Source organism: Protopterus annectens, chromosome 9.part0, assembly GCF_019279795.1.
Source record: "Protopterus annectens isolate FY-2018-M chromosome 9.part0, PAN1.0, whole genome shotgun sequence".
NCBI lineage: Eukaryota > Metazoa > Chordata > Ceratodontiformes > Protopteridae > Protopterus > Protopterus annectens.
In genome coordinates this window covers 18,336,146-18,357,074 of record NC_056743.1, presented here as the reverse complement: position 1 = coordinate 18,357,074, position 20,929 = coordinate 18,336,146, and the positions used below count along the sequence as shown (strand labels likewise).

The window sequence follows — 20,929 nt, the reverse complement described above, 5'->3', positions numbered from 1 at the left end:
GACCAAGAAACAAACCCCTTAAATTGGTAAACAGTCTCAATGACTTTCCTTTAAAATTACCAAGCACTTACCTTTCAGCCACCCCTTTGGGAGGAAAGATTGCTTTTCATGCAAAAAACTGGGAACTCATAACCCAGGACAAATGGGTTTTACATAGTGTCCTAGGGATACAGATTTCTTTTCCTCACATTGCCAACACCAAACGGATGGCCAGACCTTCCCCCAAATCAGTGGGCAGAGGCTCAGAAACAAGTACTTTCCCTCTTAAACATGGGGGCTATTCAACCGGTACCAGAAGAGGAAAAGGGACAAGGTTTCTATTCCAGGCTATTCCTGGTACCCAGAAAAGACAAATCATGGCATCCAATTCTGGACCTGCCTACTCTAAACACCTTTCTGGACATTACAAAATTCAAAATGCGGACTCTTCACCATTTACTTCCTGTGCTAGGCAAAGATGCTTGGTTGGCAACTCTAGATTTAGAAGAAGCTTATTTGCATATTGCAGTGCCAGAAAAACCCTGCTATCTGCAAGACAAATTAACTCTAGATTTAGAAGAAGCTTATTTGCATATTGCAGTGCCAGAAAAACCCTGCTATCTGCAAGACAAATTCTGCAAGCCTTGGGGTTCATGGCCTCCTGCATTCTTCTAATTCCATATGCAAGACTGCATATAAGGAAACTTCAATGGTACTTAAAAAGTTTATGGAGTCAACATTGTCACAGCCTAGAAACAATGAATTCCTATCATACCTTTCCTACGCCTGGAGTTCCTGTTGTGGGTAGAGGCCTGCCACCAAAACAAGGGACTGCCATTCATGCTACCCCCTGCCGTCCACACCCTAACTACAGACACATCAGACTGTGCACGGGGGGGCTCACCTGGCCGCAAAGTGAATTCAGGGCAAATGGAACCCAAATCAAATGCACCTACATAACAATCAAAAAGAAATGTTAGCTGTACAGAATGCTCTGACAGCTTTCAAGGACTACATTCTTCCAGGACAACTAATGGTAAAGACAAACAACACTATGGTTATGTGGTACATAAACAAGCAGGGGGGTACACAATCCTACCCCCTCTGCAGACTAGCCATGGCATTGTAGGACACGGCCTTGAGCTACCAAGTGCACCTACAAGCTCAATTCCTGCCAGGAAAATTAATACACTGGCAGACGGACTAAGCAGAAGTCTCATGGACTCACACGACTGGAGACTGGAACCACAGCTTTTTCAACATGTTGACAAGCAAATGGGGGAGCCGAGACATAGATCTATTTGCCTCCCCCCAGAACTACCAGTTGGACAAATTTTGCGCAAGGATTCCCAGCAAAAAATGCTTGGAAAGTGGCTGCTGTGTTCTTCAGCTGGAAAAACCTATCAGTTTACGCCTTTCCACCTCTGCCTCTACTCTGCAAAGTTCTGTTAACTGTTAAAAGTCAGGACGAGCAAAGAATGATTTTTGATTCCTCCAGACTGGCCACGCCAGCACTGGTACCCGCTCCTGCGCAGTGTGTCACAAGTATCACCAAGGCACCTGCCTCAGACACCTACCTTATTGTCTCAGCAGGAGAACCAGATTCTGCATCCTCCGCTCCCAACATTGAACCTTGCAGCTTGGCTCATCACTTAAATTCACCCTTAGCATCCATCAACAAGCCTGTGATGGATGTCATCTTGGAGGCGAGAAGACCTAATACTATAAAATCTTATGCTGACAAATGGAAAAGATTCTGTGACTGGAACCAGTCTCAAGGGAATGAGCACAGCAGCGCTCAATTTACCTCAGATTTTACAATACTTAACTGAGATGCTGCACAAGGGCCTGTCTTTTTCCTCCATTAAAATCCACACCTCAGCCATTTCAGCTCATTATAACACAGAACTTCTCCTCTTCTCTCATAGTCTGTTCAAGCAGTTCCTCAGCGGGGCCAAAAACATGAGACCACCCAGGAGAGCTCCAACCCCTGCCTGGGACATTAACTTTGTATTGGAGAAACTCACTTTACCTCCTTTCGTGCCATCTGCTACTGCAGACTTAAAATTTCTTTCTTGGAAAACAGCCTTCCTTCTAGCAATCACTTCAGCTAGAAGGATTTCTGAGTTACAGGCCCTTATGGCAGTGGAGACTTTCATCATCTTTCATGCTGACAGGGTGTCACTCAGGACCAATGCATTCTTCATGCCCATGGTAGTATCCAGTGTGGCTCTTAATCAGTCCATCCATTTGCCAACTTTCTTTCCTAATCCACAAAACAAAGGGGAATGAATTCTGCATTCCTTGAATTTGCACAGACAACTTAGATTCCACTTGGAGAGGACTAAAACTCGAAGAAAATCTGAACTGCTAGTAGCATTTGCTGCAGGGGCAGAGGGAAAGGCTATTTCAAAACAAACCATTTCTAATTGGATAAGCCATTGCATTCGTTTCTGCTACAACCACCATGGAAAACCTATCCCCCAGGGGATCAGATCTCATTCCACCAGGGCTGCATCTACTTCTGCAGCTTTTCTCAGAGGTGCTCCTACCAGAGGTATTCTAGAAGCTCTAGAGTTTAGTTCATACTTTTACCAGACATCATTTACTAATTTTCTCCAGTTGCTGGCTTTGCCACTGCTGTTTTGCAGGAACTTGTAGCTGGTCCTAATGCTGTATAAATCCATCCTCCCAACCATAGCTTTGGGAATCTACACAAATGTAATGACTGCAACAGTGAAAGACTAAGAACATAGTACAGTTGTGTGCACTTACCATAAATGTTGATGTTCGAGTGTATTCACTGTTGCAGTCCTGGTTACCCTCCCTTCAGCCCCGTTTTTCTCTGACGATACCTCTAATTTCTGTTACTATGCTTAAAAGCCTTTTTGGTGTGTTTGCTTTTGGATGGAGGTATATTTTTGTGTGTTAAAATTTTATTTTGCTCCCCATTCGGGGGGGCACCTGACATCTGGGGGTAAGAAAAACTGAGGTTATGATGTCAGCTGCATGTTTTATACCCCCTGACGACATGGAAGAAGGGACATCAACCGGCGCAGGACCCAAGACTTTGTTAATTAGGCAGACTGAGGGCAACCTGCCAGCAGATTACTCAAATGTAATGACTGCAATAGTGAATACACTCTAACATCTGCATTTATGGTAAGTGTACACAACTGTACTGTCCAGGGCATTGGAATTAATGAACCCCAGGAAATGTTGGGCAAGTGTATTTGTACATGAGTAGTTTTCCCAGTTAATGGAGGGGTAGTTGAAGTCGCCTAGTATGAGAGTGTTAGGTTGGACCGTAATATTCTCCAGGGTGCTTAGGAATGTGGAGTGAGAGTCTTGGGACATGGTTGGGGAACCTATAGCAAGCTGTGACCTGAATCCCTGTCTTACCCAGTTTTAGCTGCACCTGAAATACATCTGATGCGTTATATTGGGCTACCCAGTCTGGAGGTATGTGCATCCTTTATGAATATGGAAACACCACCACCTTTGGAGCTTCAATCCAAGTTCTGGGGCCTAAAGGTGTTGGAAGAGTTAAAGCCTGGACGTATAGGGGTGCTTTCTGCTGCCTTGAACCAGGTCTCTGTTACAGCACAAATGTCAATGTTCTACATTTTAAGGAGTGCTTCGAGCGAGTGCATTTTGAGATTTAGACTTGTAGCATTGAGCAGCTTGACCCACATATTGCATTTGCTTGTAGCTGTTATGGTGGTGTGTATATTATATTGTATTTTATATTATACATCTGTCTCTCTCTCTCTATTTATATATATATATATATATATATATATATATATATATATATATATATATATATTTTTTTTTTTTTTTTTGTGCAAGGGGGCAATTCTCCCTGCACTCCCTCCCTTGGCTAATTTATATGTACCATCTCTGACATTGCTGGATTGTTTGCCACAAATCTCTGCAGTCAGCCTCTGTTCTTCAGCTCATTTATTCACTATGGCACAGTTGGAAAAGTGAATCCCTTGTGTCCTCAGTCTCTGGTTGTACTGTAAGTCTGATGTTCATCGTGTTACACTGCTGCAGTCATTACACTTGGTTTATCTTGCCGTCCGGTGGTCCTGCAGTCGGCCAGAGTTCCAAAGTCTTGGTCCGGTGTCGGTTGCTGTCGGCTCCTCCCTGACGTCAGTGCAACAGGGGTATATAAGATGCAGCCGACGCCATTTTCTTCAGTCTTTCTTGCCGCGTGGTGCCCGAAGCAGAAGCAGTTTGCAAGTGCCGGTCGGCCGACTCCTGAGATTTTCATTCCGAATCCAGAACTTCAGTCTTCTAAAAAAGCTAAGTACCCCGTTGGGGAAACTTTTTCTTGCCTCAAACCGATGTCAGTAAAAGTTAATAACTGTATTTCTTGTGGGAAGCAAATACCTCATAAGGATTTCCACTCCTATTGTATTCCATGCCTAGGCCCTGACCACGACATCACTGGTTGTCGGTTTTGTGCTAGGTTTAAGAAGCGCACTATTAAACGTCTGTTTGATTTTGCCCAACATTATTTTAGTAGAAAATTCAATTACACCATGCCGTTGGAAATTCCGACGACCGCAATGCATAAAAAGCGCAAGGAGAAGCACAGGCATCCGTGGCCCAAAACTGACGAGGCCTCTTCTAGGCCGGTCGCTGGTTCTCCGGTTTTCAGCGAGGCACCTACTCAGCCCCTGATGACCACTTCCACAGAACCACAGACTGCATCCGACTCGCACATGGAGCTGGCTGGGCCTTCGGACGCACTAGGCCTTCAGCTTACCGATCCTAAACCTACAGAGGGAATCAAAGTAGCTGAGCAATCCACAGTTACAGAGGGTGTTTTCAGACCTACCCAGTTAACTGTTAAACCCTCTGTTAAGTCTAAGCCCCCCTTAAAAGCAAAGAAACAGACACAACTCTCTCCAAGACAGGCTTCCATGCCTAAGAAACAAATGCTAAAAATGGCCGAGGACCTAATCACCCTGATCAGGGGGTCCCATCCCCTTCCTGATAGAAGGTCCAGACAGGATGCAGACTATGAATCTTCTGACCAAGTGTCCATTTCCACTGACTCTTACTCGGACCTAGGATACTCTTTACCCCCTTATGAGGATTCTGATGCTGAGGAATCCATTCCGTCAGCCTCTCCGCTTGAGGATTACTCCTTTGGGGAGACCTTACATTACCATGAGGGAGCATTTCCATTGGGAGGGTCAGGATTACTCAGAATCCAAGAAAAGGCTCAGAGACTTCCTTTTATTGCCTCAACACAGACCCCTTGCTATCCCGCCAGTTTTAGACATTGTGGATGATGTGTACACTGAATCCTGTCTGAACCCTGACTCCTTACTCCCAGCCCCAGTTAAACCTGATAGATATTAGAGTCCCTGATTCTCTCAAATTTCTGTAGAAAAGCCCTGTTGCTGACACGGAAACTATTTCTCAGGGACCCAAAGGGATTACTGCCTCATCAGCAAAAAACCCAGTTCCCTCTGACAGAGATTCCAGAGCTTTAGACAGATGGGGAAAGAAGGTATATACGTCTGCAACTTTAGCAATGAGAGCCTTGAATTGTCAGTTTCACATGCTAAAATATCAGTAATTTTTGATGTCTCAGTTGAAACAAAAGATGCTTCCAGATTCAGATCCTCCTAACTTAAAAGAAATGCAGGATTTATTGCATGCTGCTGAACAAGTGGGAAAACATACTTTGCAGTGTGGGTTTGACTCCTTAGAGGCCTCCTGTAGAGCAGCAGTTACTGGCTCTGTCATTAGAAGGCATACTTGGTTAAAAGAACATACGTTACCAGATCGTGTTAAGGTAAAATTATTGGATGCACATTTATAGCGGGATGTGCTGTTTGGAGTTAAGGCAGAGGAGGTATTAAAGATGATGGCGGATAAGGCAAAATCTATGCAAACAGTGAAAGATTTCTTACAGGTTCAGCCTCCTTGTTTTAGCAGAAATTGGCCAACAAAGAATTGGTCCTTTCCAGTCACAGACAGACCTCAAAGGGGCAGGTACAGACGTCCAAGAGGTAGAGGTCAGACACAAGGCCCTTACAGGCCTCGACAATGGGGCACACCAGGCCAGAAAGGAGGAGAAGACAGGCCTCAACCTTATAAAAACAGACTCAATGACTTTCCACTACAGCTGCCAAACGGCTCTCTTGGCAGCCCCCTTAGGAGGAAAACTGGCACTTTTCTATCACAACTGGCATTGCATCACCAAAGACAAATGATTTCTCAACATTGTATCTCAAGGTTACAGGTTCCATTTTTACACCCTGCCAAGGCTAAAAGGAATGCCAAATCTGCCACCAAATCAATGGGCAGAGGCTCAAAAACAAATTACAGCACTCATGGACATGAGCTATTCAAAAGGTACCACCACAGGAACAAGGACAAGGATGTTACTCGACTCTTTTCTGGTTTCCAGAAAGGACAAAGCTTGGAGACCCATTCTGGACCTTTCTACACTAAACACTTACCTGGATGTACCGAAATTCAAGATGCTGACACTACAGCAGCTTCTTCCCATGCTGGGCAAGAAAGCTTGGCTCGTGACATTGGACCTCAAAGAGGCATACCTGCATGTCCCTATCAGACAAAACTGCAAAAGATTCCTCAGATTTCTAGCTGGTTCAATGCGCTATCAATTCTCTGCACTACCCTTTGACTTATCTACTGTGCCCAGGGTCTTCACAAAGTGCCTGGCACCAGTAATTGCATTTTGCAGGCAAAAAGAATTCAAATTTATCCATACCTGGACGACTGCCTGATTCAAGCAGAGAGCAAGGACATTCTACTAAAGCATCTGGCGTACGTAAAAAAGTTAAGTTGCCTGGGGTACACAGTAAACGAAAAGAAATCAAAACTAGTGCCCTCACAACAGATAATATTCCTGGGTGCCAGCTTGATCACAACGGCCCAGATGGCTTATTTCACGCCAGGCAAGCCAAAGACAACTGACTCAATATTTTCAATTAATGGCAACAAAGACCCAACTCCCTGCAAGAAAAATTCTGCAGGCCTTGGGCTACATGGCATCTTGCATACTACTAATTCCATATGCCAGACTGCATATGAGGAAACTGCAATGGTACCTAAAGAGTGTATGGTCTCAACACTGTCAAAGTCTGGAAACAGTTATACCACTAATTTCTTGCCTACAACAGGAGTTTCGATGGTGGGCACAAGCTTGTCACCTCAACAAGGGGCAGCCTTTCACTCAACCCACAGCCAGGCAGACACTTACAACAGATGCATCGGATTACTCCTGGGGAGCACACATGGCAGGAAAATGTATCCAGGGCGAGTGGTCCACAGAGCAAAGACATCTCCACATCAATCAAAAAGAGATGCTAGCTGTACAAAATGCTATTATAGCTTTCAAGGACCTACTGCATCCAGGACAATTACTACTAAAGACAGACAACATCACAGTTATGTGGTACATAAGCAAGGGGGGGCACACTCCTACCCCCTCTGCAGACAAGCCATGACCTTTTGGAGCACAGCTCCAAACTGCCAAGTTCATCTGCAAGCACAATTCCTGCCAGGAGAGAAAAACACACTGGCAGATGACCTGAGCAGAAATATTATGGACCCACACGAATGGGAACTGAATCCACAAATATTCAGAATGATAACACAAAAATGGTGGAGCCCAGACGTAGATCTGTTTGCTTCCCCAAAGAACTGCCAATTACAGAAATTCTGCACAAGGAGCTACCATCCACAAGCATGGAAAGTGGATGCCCTCTCATTCGGCTGGAAAAAACTACAAGTATACACTTTCCCTCATTTACCTCTCCTCCCAAAGGTACTCATAAAAGCCAGGCAAGAAGAGCCAAAAATTATACTGATTGCACCAGACTGGCTATGCCAGCATTGGTACCCAATCTTAAAGAACTTAGCACAAGAACCACCCTGGATTTTGCCTCATATCCCAGAATTGCTGACACAGCACAACAATCAGATTCTTCACAGCCAGCTAAAGACCTTAAACCTAGCTGCATGGAAAATTCCCTAGGCAAGCAAGCAGTGCCTCTCTCCAAAGCTGTTATGGATGTCATTCTGGAGGCCAGAAGGCCTAGCACCAGGAAAGCATACTCTGGTAAATGGAAGAGATTCTGTGCCTGGAAACAAGTGCATAGCCTTGACCCTCATGTCCCAAACATTCCTCAGATACTGCAATACTTACCTGAGATGCTGGATAAGGGCCTCTCTTTTTCATCCATCAAGATCCACGCCTCAGCTATCTCTGCTCATTACAACACAGATCCACCAATTTTTTCTAATCCTTTGCTCAAACAATACCTCAGAGGGGCTAAAAACATAAGACCGCCCCGTAGAGCACTTGCACCAACATAAGATCTCAACTTTATGGAAAAATTAACTCTACCTCCTTTTGAGCCAGCTAACAGCAGAAATAAAATACATCTCTTAGAAAACTACTCTGCTACTAGCAATTACATCAGCACGAAGAGTTTCAGAATTACAGGCACTAATGGCAGTGGAACCTTTCCTCATCTTCCACCAGGACAGGGTGTCTTTAAGAACTAACCCTACGTTTATGCCAAAGATGGTATCAAGTGTGGCTCTGAACCAAACTATTCACTTGCCAACTTTTTATCCTAAACCACAGAACAAAGGGGAGAAACTGCTACATTCTTTGGACATTCAGAGAGTTGCGCTTCTACTTGGACAAAACCCAATCTTTCAGAAAATCTGAGCAATTATTGGTAGCATACGCTGCAGGAGCACAGGGAAAAGCCATTTCAAAGCAGACTATTTCAAAATGGATAGGACACTGTATATGTTTCTGCTATACCCACCATGGAAAACCTGTACCTAGCAGCATTAGATCTCACTCCACCAGGGCAACTGCCACTTCAACTGCCTACCTCCTACCAAGGATATTTTGGAAGCAGCAACATGGAGTTCTGTGCATATCTTCACCAAACATTACCATTTGCCTTTATACTCCAAATCCAGAGCTGGCTTCGCCACTGCTGTACTGCAGGGCCTTATAGCCACCCCTAATGCCTTATAGATCCAGCCTCCCTATCTCAGCTTTGGGATTCCACCCAAGTGTAATGACTGCAGCAGTGTAACACGATGAACATAGTACAGTTTTGTACCTACCATAAATGTAGATGTTCGAGTGTAAACACTGCGGCAGTCCAGGTTATCCTCCCTCCTTCCCCTCTTACTTTCTGGTACTTACCTAGGACATCTAACCTTTTTACCCATGGGTAGTATTTACTGGTAACTAAAAATAGTTGTTTGCTTTTCTTTTGTATTATTTACTAGCAATTTGAATTGCCTACCTATTTGGGGACACGTGACATCTGGGGCAAGAAAAACTGAAGTGGCATCTGCTGCATCTTATATACCCCCTGTCGCACTGATGTCAGGGAGGAGGCAACAGCAACTGACACCGGACCAAGACTTTGGAACTCAGGCCGACTGCGGGGACCGCCTGACGGCAGGATAGCCCAAGTGTAATGACTGCAGCAGTGTCAACACTCGAACATCTACATTTATGGTAGGTACAAAACTGTACTTTTTCATTACCACTGAGAGACTCCATTTGAACTCAAAATGGAGTAAACTTAATTCTCATAGCTCTTGGTTGGCCAAAGTAGCCACGGTTTTCTTTTGATGTACCTCAGTGCATTTGTTACATCTGTTGTTCTGGTAAACCTGCTTCAAGATGCAACAGCATTTAACCACAACTGAAAATTCTTGAATCTTTGTACATCTGAGTTAGAGTTCTGATTCCTCATTGATCCCTTTTTCCATAAAGTTAACTGTTCTCATGGAGAATAAAAGATTAATGTCAAAGTTGCCATTTTAATCCCAAAAACATTAGACTGTTTCACTCATCTTTATTTCTAGCCTTATGTGTTGTTGTTTCATGATTCTGCTTTTGTTTACTAGTTTGGCTGCCATATAGTCTCTCTCTCTCCTCTTCACCTTTTTTATTGCAGTCATTCTAATTTCATTTACCCACGTGGTACCACACTACGTTCGTATAGCACACTTAAGTTATCTGTTTTCTGCACTTTCTCTCTAACCTTAAAAGTTTGATGCATCTGTTTGTGTAGTCTTAAACTTGCTTTTCAATATTGCGGCATTTATACAGCACTTGCACCTCCAGTTTAAATATCTATTTTGATTTGCAGAAGCAATTATTGAACAAAGATTTGCAGTGTAGTTTCATATGCAACCAAGAAAGTGTTTATGGTTCCATTTCACAATGTTGAATTACTGAAAACTCGAACTTCATATTGTCGAGACCATATGATCGAGTTTTCAGTAACTCGAAATTATGAAGTGTAGTAAAAAAAAAAATAAAAAACAAATGAATCGTATCTGTGGGGGGCAAGCCCCCCTGCCCCCCCCCGACACCCCCCCCCACTTTAATGTACCAACTGCCGAGATCGCGCTATAGTCGGAAAAAGGGAAATCTCCCATTCCGCGCTGTATGCAGAAGCGCAGAACAGGAGATCTCCTGTTTTCTCGTTATAGTGTGATCACAGTTTAAGTACAATGTTTTTTTTTTGTTTTGGTTTTTTTGTTTGTTTTGTTTTTTTTTTTTTAATTTCCTTTTTTTTTTTTTTTACAATTTTATTGATTTACAGATACAAAAGAGAAACATAAACATTATTACAATATTAAGCGGATTAATCTTACCCAGGTAGATACAAGTAAATCAAAATATAACCTATATACATATGTGCCAGAAAAAAACAAAAAGACACCATTTGCATATTGGTAGGGTAATGTTGAATAAACACATGACATGCTACAATGCACCTTAATCCACCCATATACTCCTGCAGAAAGGAAGGGAGTTAAATATCAAACAATTTCAATTCCAAGATCAATATAACGGATAAATGCTAAGGAATAAGTGAGTAGGTATAGAGGTCAAGAGTAGAAAAGGTAAGTTGAAGTACCTATAAGGATATAATTGTTAATCAGTAGACAAGAGTAGAAAGATAATGTCCCATAATCTCTGGTATGTAGCCCGCTTACGGGAATTAATTATTAGCAGTTTTTGAGAAGTGGTGTACTTGATGGCCAGAGCCTTAAAGTCCCTCCAGGATATTTTGGAGCGATCCATCCAGTGTTTGGTAATGTAAAATTTGATCAGGAGGCAAAGAATAATTAGGGCACGGAGCTTAAATTTAGGTATATAAATACTCGTGATATGTAATAGCGCCATCTCCCAGGACAGTGTAGATTTTATGATACCCCATTTTCTCCAAACGAACCTTGAGTGAGCACCAGATACTGTGAGAATATCTACAAGACCACAGAATATGCATATCATCTGCATGTGGATACGAACAACAGGAACATGCAGTGGAGACATTCGGATCAAATTTGTTCAAATGGACTGGAGTTAGATACAGATTATTGGTAACCATAAATTGTGTATAGCAAAGTTTTTTATAGGGCGAATACATAAGTGTATAATTTATAGCCTGAAGCTTCTGTTCCACCGAGAGGCTTAGACCCTGTTGATCCCAGTAATCTGCAAATATGATTTTTCCTTGGTTTAGAAATGCGGATAATGTCTTGTAGGCAACAGATACCATATTTTTCTTGTTAGTTAAGTTTTTAAGTAGGGTGGCCACCACCACGTGATTTCGTGTTAGAAAACTCGATCATATGGTCTCGACCATATGAAATTTGAGTTTTCTGTAATTCGATATTGTGAAGTGGAACCATTTGTTATACATACTAGATCTTGGATATTACCTGTTATGTGTATACCCTTTTTTGACTTATGCAAAATGTGTAGTATTTTGTCCTATAATTTATATTTTTAATTTTGTAGTTTCTAGTATTGCTGTTATGTCCTGTATTTTCATGTTCGTAATATCTTTGGTACTGGAGAGTTCCTTCCCAAGCGTCTACTGAAAAGGGATTGCATTGTTGCCTTAGTTGGACTATCCTGGTACGCAGCTGCAAAAGAAAAAAATTATAAAAAGTAGTTGTACTATATGATTCTTGTAGTAGGTCTGATTGCTAACTAAATCTGGCTGCAGATTGTTTTCTTGACTCTGCAGCTGAGTTCTTTAACTTATGTTGCTCCTACAGCTTTGCCCTTTTTCCATTCTCTTGATTTACTGTTAAGGTGAGTATTTATTCAAGTTCTCTAACTTCCGTGTATTAATGTGTTTGTACAGAAGTTTTGTAAGATTAATTTTACTTGAAGTCATTGTGTTCCACATACCTGTGCTGACTACAGTTCTCTTTTTGAAGTGAATACATTAAATGAGCTTTGTCTTTGTGTACTCTTTTTAGGTGCAGCAAACACTATCAATTTTGCAACAAATTGCCACAGCTATGGGTCCTAATCTGCGGCAGCATGTAAAGAATTTGGGTATCCCTATCGTCACTGTACTGGGAGACAGTAAGGTAATAAAATGGGCTTCAAGTATTTGTAGTGTGTTAGCTTTCCTCTCCTTTATTTTCTTTGAGTGAATATAGAAATCCATGAGTTTTTGTTTTTACAGAATACTGTACGTGCTGCTGCGTTAGCTACTTTACATGCTTGGGTTGAACAGACTGGCATGAAGGAATGGCTGGAAGGAGAGGATCTGTCAGAGGAGCTAAAGAAGGAGAATCCCTTCCTTCGGCAAGAGGTACACTTTTTCTTTATCTGTGCGTCTCTAAAACTTTACTGTAGTGAAGATTTTTGTGTTTTCTACTGTTGTAGAAGTGCACTTGAAGTAGCTATAACTTGAACTTCATCATTGGCTTCTTTCACCACTCTTTCTATTCCCATTGCTGGTTTGCTGTCAGTAAGGAATGAAGTTTGTGTATATAAAATGAAAAGGTAGTGATTTCTCTGTCTGGCTTCAACCCATGGAGGTATTGGATCAGACTCTGGTGCAGCACTGACCAAATCCCCCAACTTCCAAAATAAAGGTGAATACAAAATCCATTTGTTAGATGTTCATAGACAACTTCATTTTTATCTTCATAGAACGAAATCTTTCCGCAAGACTGACCAATTGTTTCCTTTTCCAAAGATTTTATGGGAAAAGCTATTTCTAAAGTTTCTTTAGCCAAAATGGATCACTCTTTGCATTTCACATGCCTACAAAGTAAAAGGTTTATCTCCTCCTGGTATAGTTAAGGCTCACTCTACCAGATCCATGGCGACTTCTGCTGCTTTTTGGTCTAGGGTGCCTTTGGACGATATTTGTGCAGCAGCGACATGGGCCAATTCACGTACCTTCATTTCCCATTACAAGTTGGATCTGATTTCTAGGGGTAGAGCATCCCTTGGATCTGCGGTGCTCAGGAATATCCTTCCATAAGGGCCTCCCAGGATCAGAGGAGCTGAGGACTCTGTCCCACAGGTTGCAGATAAAATGAAGTTAACTACTTCAGATAAAGAAGTTATGTACTAACCATAATGTTCCATCTGAGTAGTTATACGTCATTTTTCTGCAGCATTCCCTCCCTCTTTTATTCTGTTTTCAGGGTTGGTTTATTGGGTTGTTACATATATATTTTTAGTTGCAGCAAACTCGATGTGAGCGAAGATAGGAGATGGTATGGCATTATGGGTAAGGGGAGGAGCTCAGAGCAGATGCTAGAAAAAAAGTTGCCAGCTCGTATCCAATTCGGATCCTTATACCCACAGGTTGCCGAAAAATTAGAGTACTGCACCCACAAACTGAAAAAACATGTTTAAAACATCATGGCATGATGTTTCCTACACTTTAACAGCACTCTGGGATTATTTACAGGATTTTAAATATTTTTATATGTAATTCCAGACTTTGACTACCTGGAGGCTGGCATATTGACGTGGTTTGGATAAATCAGGTTGCCATCCAGTATCCCAGAAATCATTGTTTGGCTCAAAAATGTTACATCATGCAGGCCTCCGTTTGCCTAAAGTTCCTGTCATTTCATAGATGTTGCATGCATACAAAGTACTGAGTAAAATAGAGCAGTGTAAGTAACATTCCCTACTGCTGGATGACTACTTAAAACAGAAACAGTGCAGATGCCACAGAACACACTCAAAGTGCTGTTTACTGCTGGCTTTTTTTCTAATTTAGTTTAAGTGGCACTAATTTGTGAGACAATGAATTCCAGTCCATTTACTTTTCCCCTCCCCCATAACACTTAGCTTCACTAGCTGTCAAAGTCCTGACGGTAATTTGACCTGGTTATTCCATTGTTTGGCAGATCTCAGCAGGGTGCTTGACTCATGTAATTTAATCTGCTCTAGCATTTCCTTTGTTAGAGGGGACATTTTTTTGCTGCACTATAGCCATGGCCTTACTTGACTGCAATCACATCCAGTAAGGTCTTGCACCAAGGAGCTAAAGAATAAAACATTTATACTATTAACCAGTTTAGATCTTTATTAATTTAAGTGTTAAGGTATCACTTCATGCTTCCACCTTGTTAAAAATTGAGATTTACATGTGCAAAGTGTGTTGGTATGCACTGTATGCCTTCATATGTTTTTACTCCACTGGTTGGTTTGCAAAAAAAAACCTTTTGCAGTGTCCCTGGATTTGTCTTTGTACATACAAACCACATTGCTATATTTTCCCCTTCCTTTTTCTTGTGTCCAGAAGTCACTTATAACAAAGTCATTTTTTTATTGATTTTTTTTTTAATAAAGGACATCAAGGTTAACTTACTTTGAATCAGGTAATGGATACCACTGCAAAGAATCACTGTTGAAATATTTGTGCATGGACAAAATCCCTTACTTAAATCTATTTTCCAGCCTCCAGTTCAATTGGTGCTATGGCTTTAATATAATGGTGTGTTTGCTCATGCCTTCCAAATATCTCCACCATTACATACCAGTTTTGCAGTGTAGTAACCACCCGACATGCCCATACACCTTTAGCCATCAATATGCAGCTACTCCTGTTCATGTGAGTATGTGAATTCATTTTCAGACTTAAGGTGTGGAAGCTGCACTGAATAATTCTAGGTGCTTGTTCAGGTTTCACATGGTGCTTGCTTAGAGCTACTCTCATGTTAAGCCACTATGAATATGTTGCACTGCCACCTCTAATACCAGGGTAATGTTTTAATCTTTCTATTCCCTCACTGCACACTAGCAGTATCTGATGCAAATACAACAGAGAAGTATGTAAGTGATACACCACCTACGCATCATTTGCCATGCAGAATGTACAAGTATACATACCAAATTTGTGTGTTTCCAAACATCGGTGTTACTACACTACTACTGAATAAAATGAACAGCACTCAGGCTGGGGGAAGGACAAGGGAGCCATGACATCACAGAATGGGTGGGTCTTATTATTTTAGTTAGAATCAGATGGCGGCTGTAGTGATGTTACTTTGGGGGAGGGAACTGATTAAAAAAAAAAAAAAGTACCTGCACTGCCTGGCCTTGATGATGTCATTAATTGGGTGACTCCAGCAAGCTTTATTCAAACGTGAAATAATCATTTTGTAAGTGAAACCATCACAGTATGAGAAGGTAGGCTTCTGTTACAGAAGTAAGGGGAATTATAAAAATTGTAAATGCTTTATTGTTGTTGCTTTACAGAGGACAATGTAAATAGGGAGGAAAAGGGCTGTGAAGTTGAGGAATACATTAGAGAAACCTGTTGTACTCCTTTAAGTAGAACTACTCAGATGGAAAGTTATGGTGAGTACATAACTTCTTTTTGGCTTGGCTCTGCCTGCCATACCTACAGTTCCCCAGTCCTCAGCAGTCACTCTAGAACAAGTTTGCCACCACTCGTCAGCAGCTCAGTCTGTAGCTTCATGAAAAACTTATCCTTTTGGTACTTTTCTTGCATGTTTTTTGCAGTGTTATTTCTCCGCTAACTTTATAGGTAGTTGTTTGTAGGCTAGTTTTAGCATAGGTTAGTTATTTAGCTAAGTGTAGTGTGTTTGTGTGTGTATGTAGTTAGTGGGCTTTTCCAGTGTCTGTGTTTTCTAGGCTTGATGGCTATCTCTAGGGTGCAGTAGCATAGTGATTTTTTCTTTCTGTAGTATGTTGTGCTTTTCATTTTAAAAATAGATTGCTTGTAAGAACAAGTTGCTATCACAGTATGCACACGATAAATGAGTTTACTATTTCGTGGTTGCCCACCTTCTTTCCTCTTGCTCCATCTTTGAGGGCTTTGGGGTCTAGGGCAGAGCTTGAGAGATGGGTGAAATTAGTTCATAAGGGCCTCCTTCCAGTTGTTTTTTCAGCTGCAGATTTCTGTTCTGAGAAACCTCACCACACTTTCAAGACTGCAAGACCTCCTGAGTGGATAGTAAGAAGTCTTCCTCTGTCTCCACACCTGTTGTCTCTTTTGGCTCATTGGACCAGAAGAACCCATTGCCAATAGTTGCCCAGCAACCTCAGCAACGTTGTTGGCTCTGATTCCTTGAGGCTGATCACCGTCTGTGCCGATTCCAAACAAGGCTGTGTCTCCAGTCCTTGGTGTATCAAGACTCTTTGGTCAAAATGGCTGTCAGATTGGGTATCTTCCACCTTCTCCCCATCCATTCCACTGAAGATGTCACTAAGTATTCTCTTTTCACTGACTGGGTTCATGTCTTTCTGTCTTGGATCTGGCATTCGGGTTCTTCATCTTCAAAGTGACCCTGCGAGTTCCCGTTGGGTGGCATCATCCATTTGGTCATCGAGGTAGATGGGCAGTTTCAAATAGTCAGACATGGAGCAGTTGATGGGTCCTTTTTACAGACCCAAAATGAAAGCCTCTCTAGGTTGTGAGAATTAAGTTTGTTGGCTTTTATGGTATTCTTTCCTCATGGCAAACTGTCTGAAGTAATGCTAAGGTTTGCAGGGAGTTCTGGTGAAGAGAGGAGCCTGAGCTTTGGATCTAAGTATTGAGTGGCTGTGTTTGCATCCGAATACCCATCTGCTGGGAGATTAAAGCAGGCAACTCAGATCTATGGTAAATATGTAGCCTTTGTTTAACTTCCCCCACTGTATGGAAAGAGTTTACATTATTTCCCATGGACTTATTGACTGGTGACTTGCAACTAAGACAGTGGTGGTGAGCTATGTCAGCATACTTTAGTGCCTTTTCAGACCTCGAGTTTTCATGGTTGTGATCAACATGATAAAAACGCTCTCTGCTTCTGCTTTAGGGGTTATGGATTTGTTATCCCTTTTGCCATATTTCCTGTTATTGCACATCCTATGTGAAGTGACCTGGTTTGTGGCCTTTGAGGATTATTTTTGTCCTTTGTTAACCTGGTTAGTCCACTGGGCCAGGGCCCATTTTCAGTGGAGACCCAAGGAGAAAAGCTCCACAAAAGGATGATGCCAAACAATAATATACATATAACAAAACCATGTTACATTGCAAATTTGAAACCATAAAAAGGGCAAGATGAGACATGAGTGACAACATTAATGCCTTGTAGAGGATCATTAAAAGTATCGACAAAGCTACAGAAACACATAAGGATACCAAAAAATAATACCCATATATCATGACCATAGGTGCAGCGGTTAGCGTTGCCGACTCACAGCAAGAGGTTCTCAGGTTCGATTCTCGGCTTGGGTTTCCTCTGGTTTCCTCCCACATCCCAAAGACATGCTGTAGGTGGATTGTACAGTCTAAATTGGCCCTAGGCTTGAGTGGGTGCGTGTGTGTGCCTTCTGTGGAAAGTTGGGCGCTGGGCTGGCAACTCGATACTAAAACTCCACTGCCAATCATGAGCGGACAGGTGATCCGCTGTGGCAACCCCTAACTGGGAAAAGCAGAAAGATGATGATGATGATCATAACCATACCAAGTTGCATTGCAAGTTTAGGAACATTAAAAAGGGCAAGATAGGCATGTGTACATCAAAATGATAGAGGTAGAGTTAATGGAACAAAAAGAATAGTAAGTGGAGCGTAGAGAAAAGTGAAGAATAATTGGAGACAGAATAGCAAACAGTGGCAGATGTCAGATGTTCTTCGTGTTTCACTGTTGCAGTCATCAGACTTTGGTTATCTGCCTGCAGGTAGCCCTCAGTCGGCCTGAATACCAGAGTCTTAGTATTTCTGCGTCAGATGCTGTCGCTTCTTTCCTGACATCAGGGGTATAAAACAGGCAGCCAACACCATTACATCACTCTTTCTTGCAGAGAAGGAGCCCAAAGCAGAAGCAGTTAGCAAGTGCTGGTCGGCCGCTAACTGAAATTTTCTGTTTTCGAGTTTCAAACCTGAAGTCTTCTAAAGCTAAGTACCCCATTGGGGATCCTTTTTACTTGCTCTAACCGATGTCAGAAAAAGTTAATTGCCTTGCTTGTGGAAAGCAAATACCCAGAGATTTTCATTCTTACTGCATCATTTATTTAGGGCCCAGACCAAGACGTCTCTCGCTGTCAGTTTTGTGCCTTGTTTAACGCCTAAACCATTCGTCATCGGGCTATCTTTGTCACTAAATCCTTTCTCTCTCATTCTCCATATTCCGAAATGGCTTCAGTAAGCTATCCGCCTACCAATCTTCTGAAAAAACGTAAAGATAAAGACAGAGGCAGACCACATAGGTCCAAAACTGCAGACTACACTTCCATTAAGCTAGTCGCCAGTCTGCCTGTACTCAGTGAGGCGCCTTTGCAGCCCCTGATACCCGCTTATACAGATTCACAGGCCTCAGCTGAGACCCATTTCGGAGTCCAGTATGCCGCGAGATGCTTTTTCGACTATGGAACCTGCGGATGGCTCTACCCTTGGATGAGTCTAGAGCCGCTGTGCAGGCACCAGCTTCTGAGGGTGTATTCCGACCTACCGAGGTTCGAATTAAACCGACAACTTTGTTTTTAGCTAAAACTACAAAGTTTCTCTGGCCCAGAGTACTCACTACGGCTAGAAAACAGATGCCTAAAGCGCAAGCTCCCATGCCACAAAAACAAATGCTAAGAATGGCTGAAGACCTTGTTGCCCTAATTAGGGAAAGCCAGCCTTCCACTGCTAAGAGACACAGAATTGAGTTTCCTTCTGATTCTACGGCAAGGAGTCCGATGACTCTGACCCTTCTGATTATCAGGACATGCCCTTATCAACCTATGAGGATTCAGATGCAGAGGAATCCATTCCCTCTGCCCTCCCCTCCAGAGGATTTTTCTTTTGGTGAAACCTTGCATACTCTTGAGAGCGTTTCCACTGGGAATGCTAGGACTACCCTCAGTCCAAAATGAGACTCTCAGAATTTTGAGTTACCTCAGCACAGACTTCTAGCTATACCCCTTGTCCTGGATGGTGTAGGTGATGTCTTCATGTAATCCAGTCTTACTCCAGATACTTTACCACCGTCCCCTAGAAAACCCGACAAGTACTACATTGTACCTGATTCTCACAAATTTCCCTCTAAGAATCCTACTTCGGATCCAGAGACCCTTTCCCAGGGGCCTAAAGATATTAATGCTACAGCCAAAAACCCTGCTCCTTCAGACAGGGATTCCAGAGCTTTAGACCAATAGGGTAAGAAGGTATATATAGCTCTGCAATTCTTGCTATCAGGGCATTGAATTGCCAGTTTCATATGTTGAAGTACCAGCAACATGTTATGGAACTAATTAAACAAAAAATGGTATTATTGCCAGACTGCAGAAAATAAAGATTTACAAGAGCTGATTCAGTCTGCAAACCAAGTTAGTAAGCATACTTTGCAGTGTGGCTTTGATGCCCTAGAAGTGTCTTGCAGGGCTGCAGTCCAGTCACTGGGTCTATACTGAGAAGGCATGTTTAGCTCCTGGAACAATCCTTGCCAGATCATGTCAAATCCAAATTACTAGTCGCTCCTTCAAATCAGGACTGTTTGTTTGGCACCAGAGCAGAAGTAGTTCTCAAAAAGATGGAAGAAAAAGATAAATCTATGCAAACTGTCAAAGAATTTTTACAAGTGCAGCCACCTAGATTCAGTAGGCATTTGCCTTCAAAAAACTGGTCCTTTCCAGACCCCGACAGACCTGACCAGACCCAGAGGAAACAATCCACCAAGACTACACTGTCAGGGTATGCCAAGATCTAAACAATGGAGTGCCCCCACCTCAAAAACAGGGAGTGTTAATCCGCCCCCTTATGGAAAAAGTTCACAATGACTTTTCAATTATCCTTCCCAGCCCTGCCGAATTACTTGTGCCCCTAGGAGGAAAATTTGCCCTTCATGCAGAAAACTGGATGTCCATCACTCAGGACCGATGGGTCCTAAGCATTGTATCCCAGGGGTACAAATTCTGCTTTCATTCACTACCAACCCCAAGCGGGTTTCCAGACCTTCCTCCAAACCAGTGGGAAGAGGCTCAAAAGCAAGTACCGTCTTTGCTCAATATCAGAGCTATAAAACCTGTTCCAGTAAAACAAAAGGGTCAGGGTTTCTCCAGACTTTACCTGGTGCCCAGAAAAGAGGGCTTTTGATGCCCAATCCTGGATCTTTCTATCCTCAACACCTTTCTGTTGGTCCCAAAATTCAAGATGCTTACCCTGTAACAGCTTCTCCCCATGCTAGCCAAGGATGCCTGGTTAGTCACTCTAGACTTAAAAGAAGCTTATCTGCACATCCCCATAAGGGAGTCATGCAGGAAATATCTACATTTCAGGGCAGGCTCTGTGCACCATCAGTTCTCTGCACTTCCCTTTGGCTTATCTACTGCGCCCAGAGTATTCACAAAATGCCTGGCTCCAGCCATTGCATACTGCAGGCAGAGAAATATCCAAATCTTCCCATACTTGGACGACTGCCTGATTCAGGTGGACAGTCAGAAATTGCTACTTCAGCAAATGGCATTTGTAAAAAGCCTTCTCACTTCATTGGGGTACACCATCAACGAAAAGAAATCACAACTGTTGCCCAGTCAAAAGATTGTATTCCTGGGAGCAAGCTTGGATACAACTTCCCAGATGGCATTTCTCACTTCAGAAAAACAGGTCTATCTGAAAAATTTCTTCAAACAA

The 20,929-nt window shown here is 42.5% G+C and overlaps 1 protein-coding gene across 1 annotated transcript in view; it reads left to right on the top strand.

The window, feature by feature from the left end:
- The window catches only part of CKAP5 (cytoskeleton associated protein 5), a 4,315,141-nt gene that overhangs the window by 2,728,711 nt on the left and 1,565,501 nt on the right, over positions 1-20,929 (top strand). The window contains exons 21-22 of the mRNA XM_044084803.1: positions 12,304-12,417; positions 12,516-12,644. Of these exons, the coding sequence (XP_043940738.1) occupies positions 12,304-12,417; positions 12,516-12,644 (243 nt within the window). The remainder of the gene's footprint in view (positions 1-12,303; positions 12,418-12,515; positions 12,645-20,929) is intronic.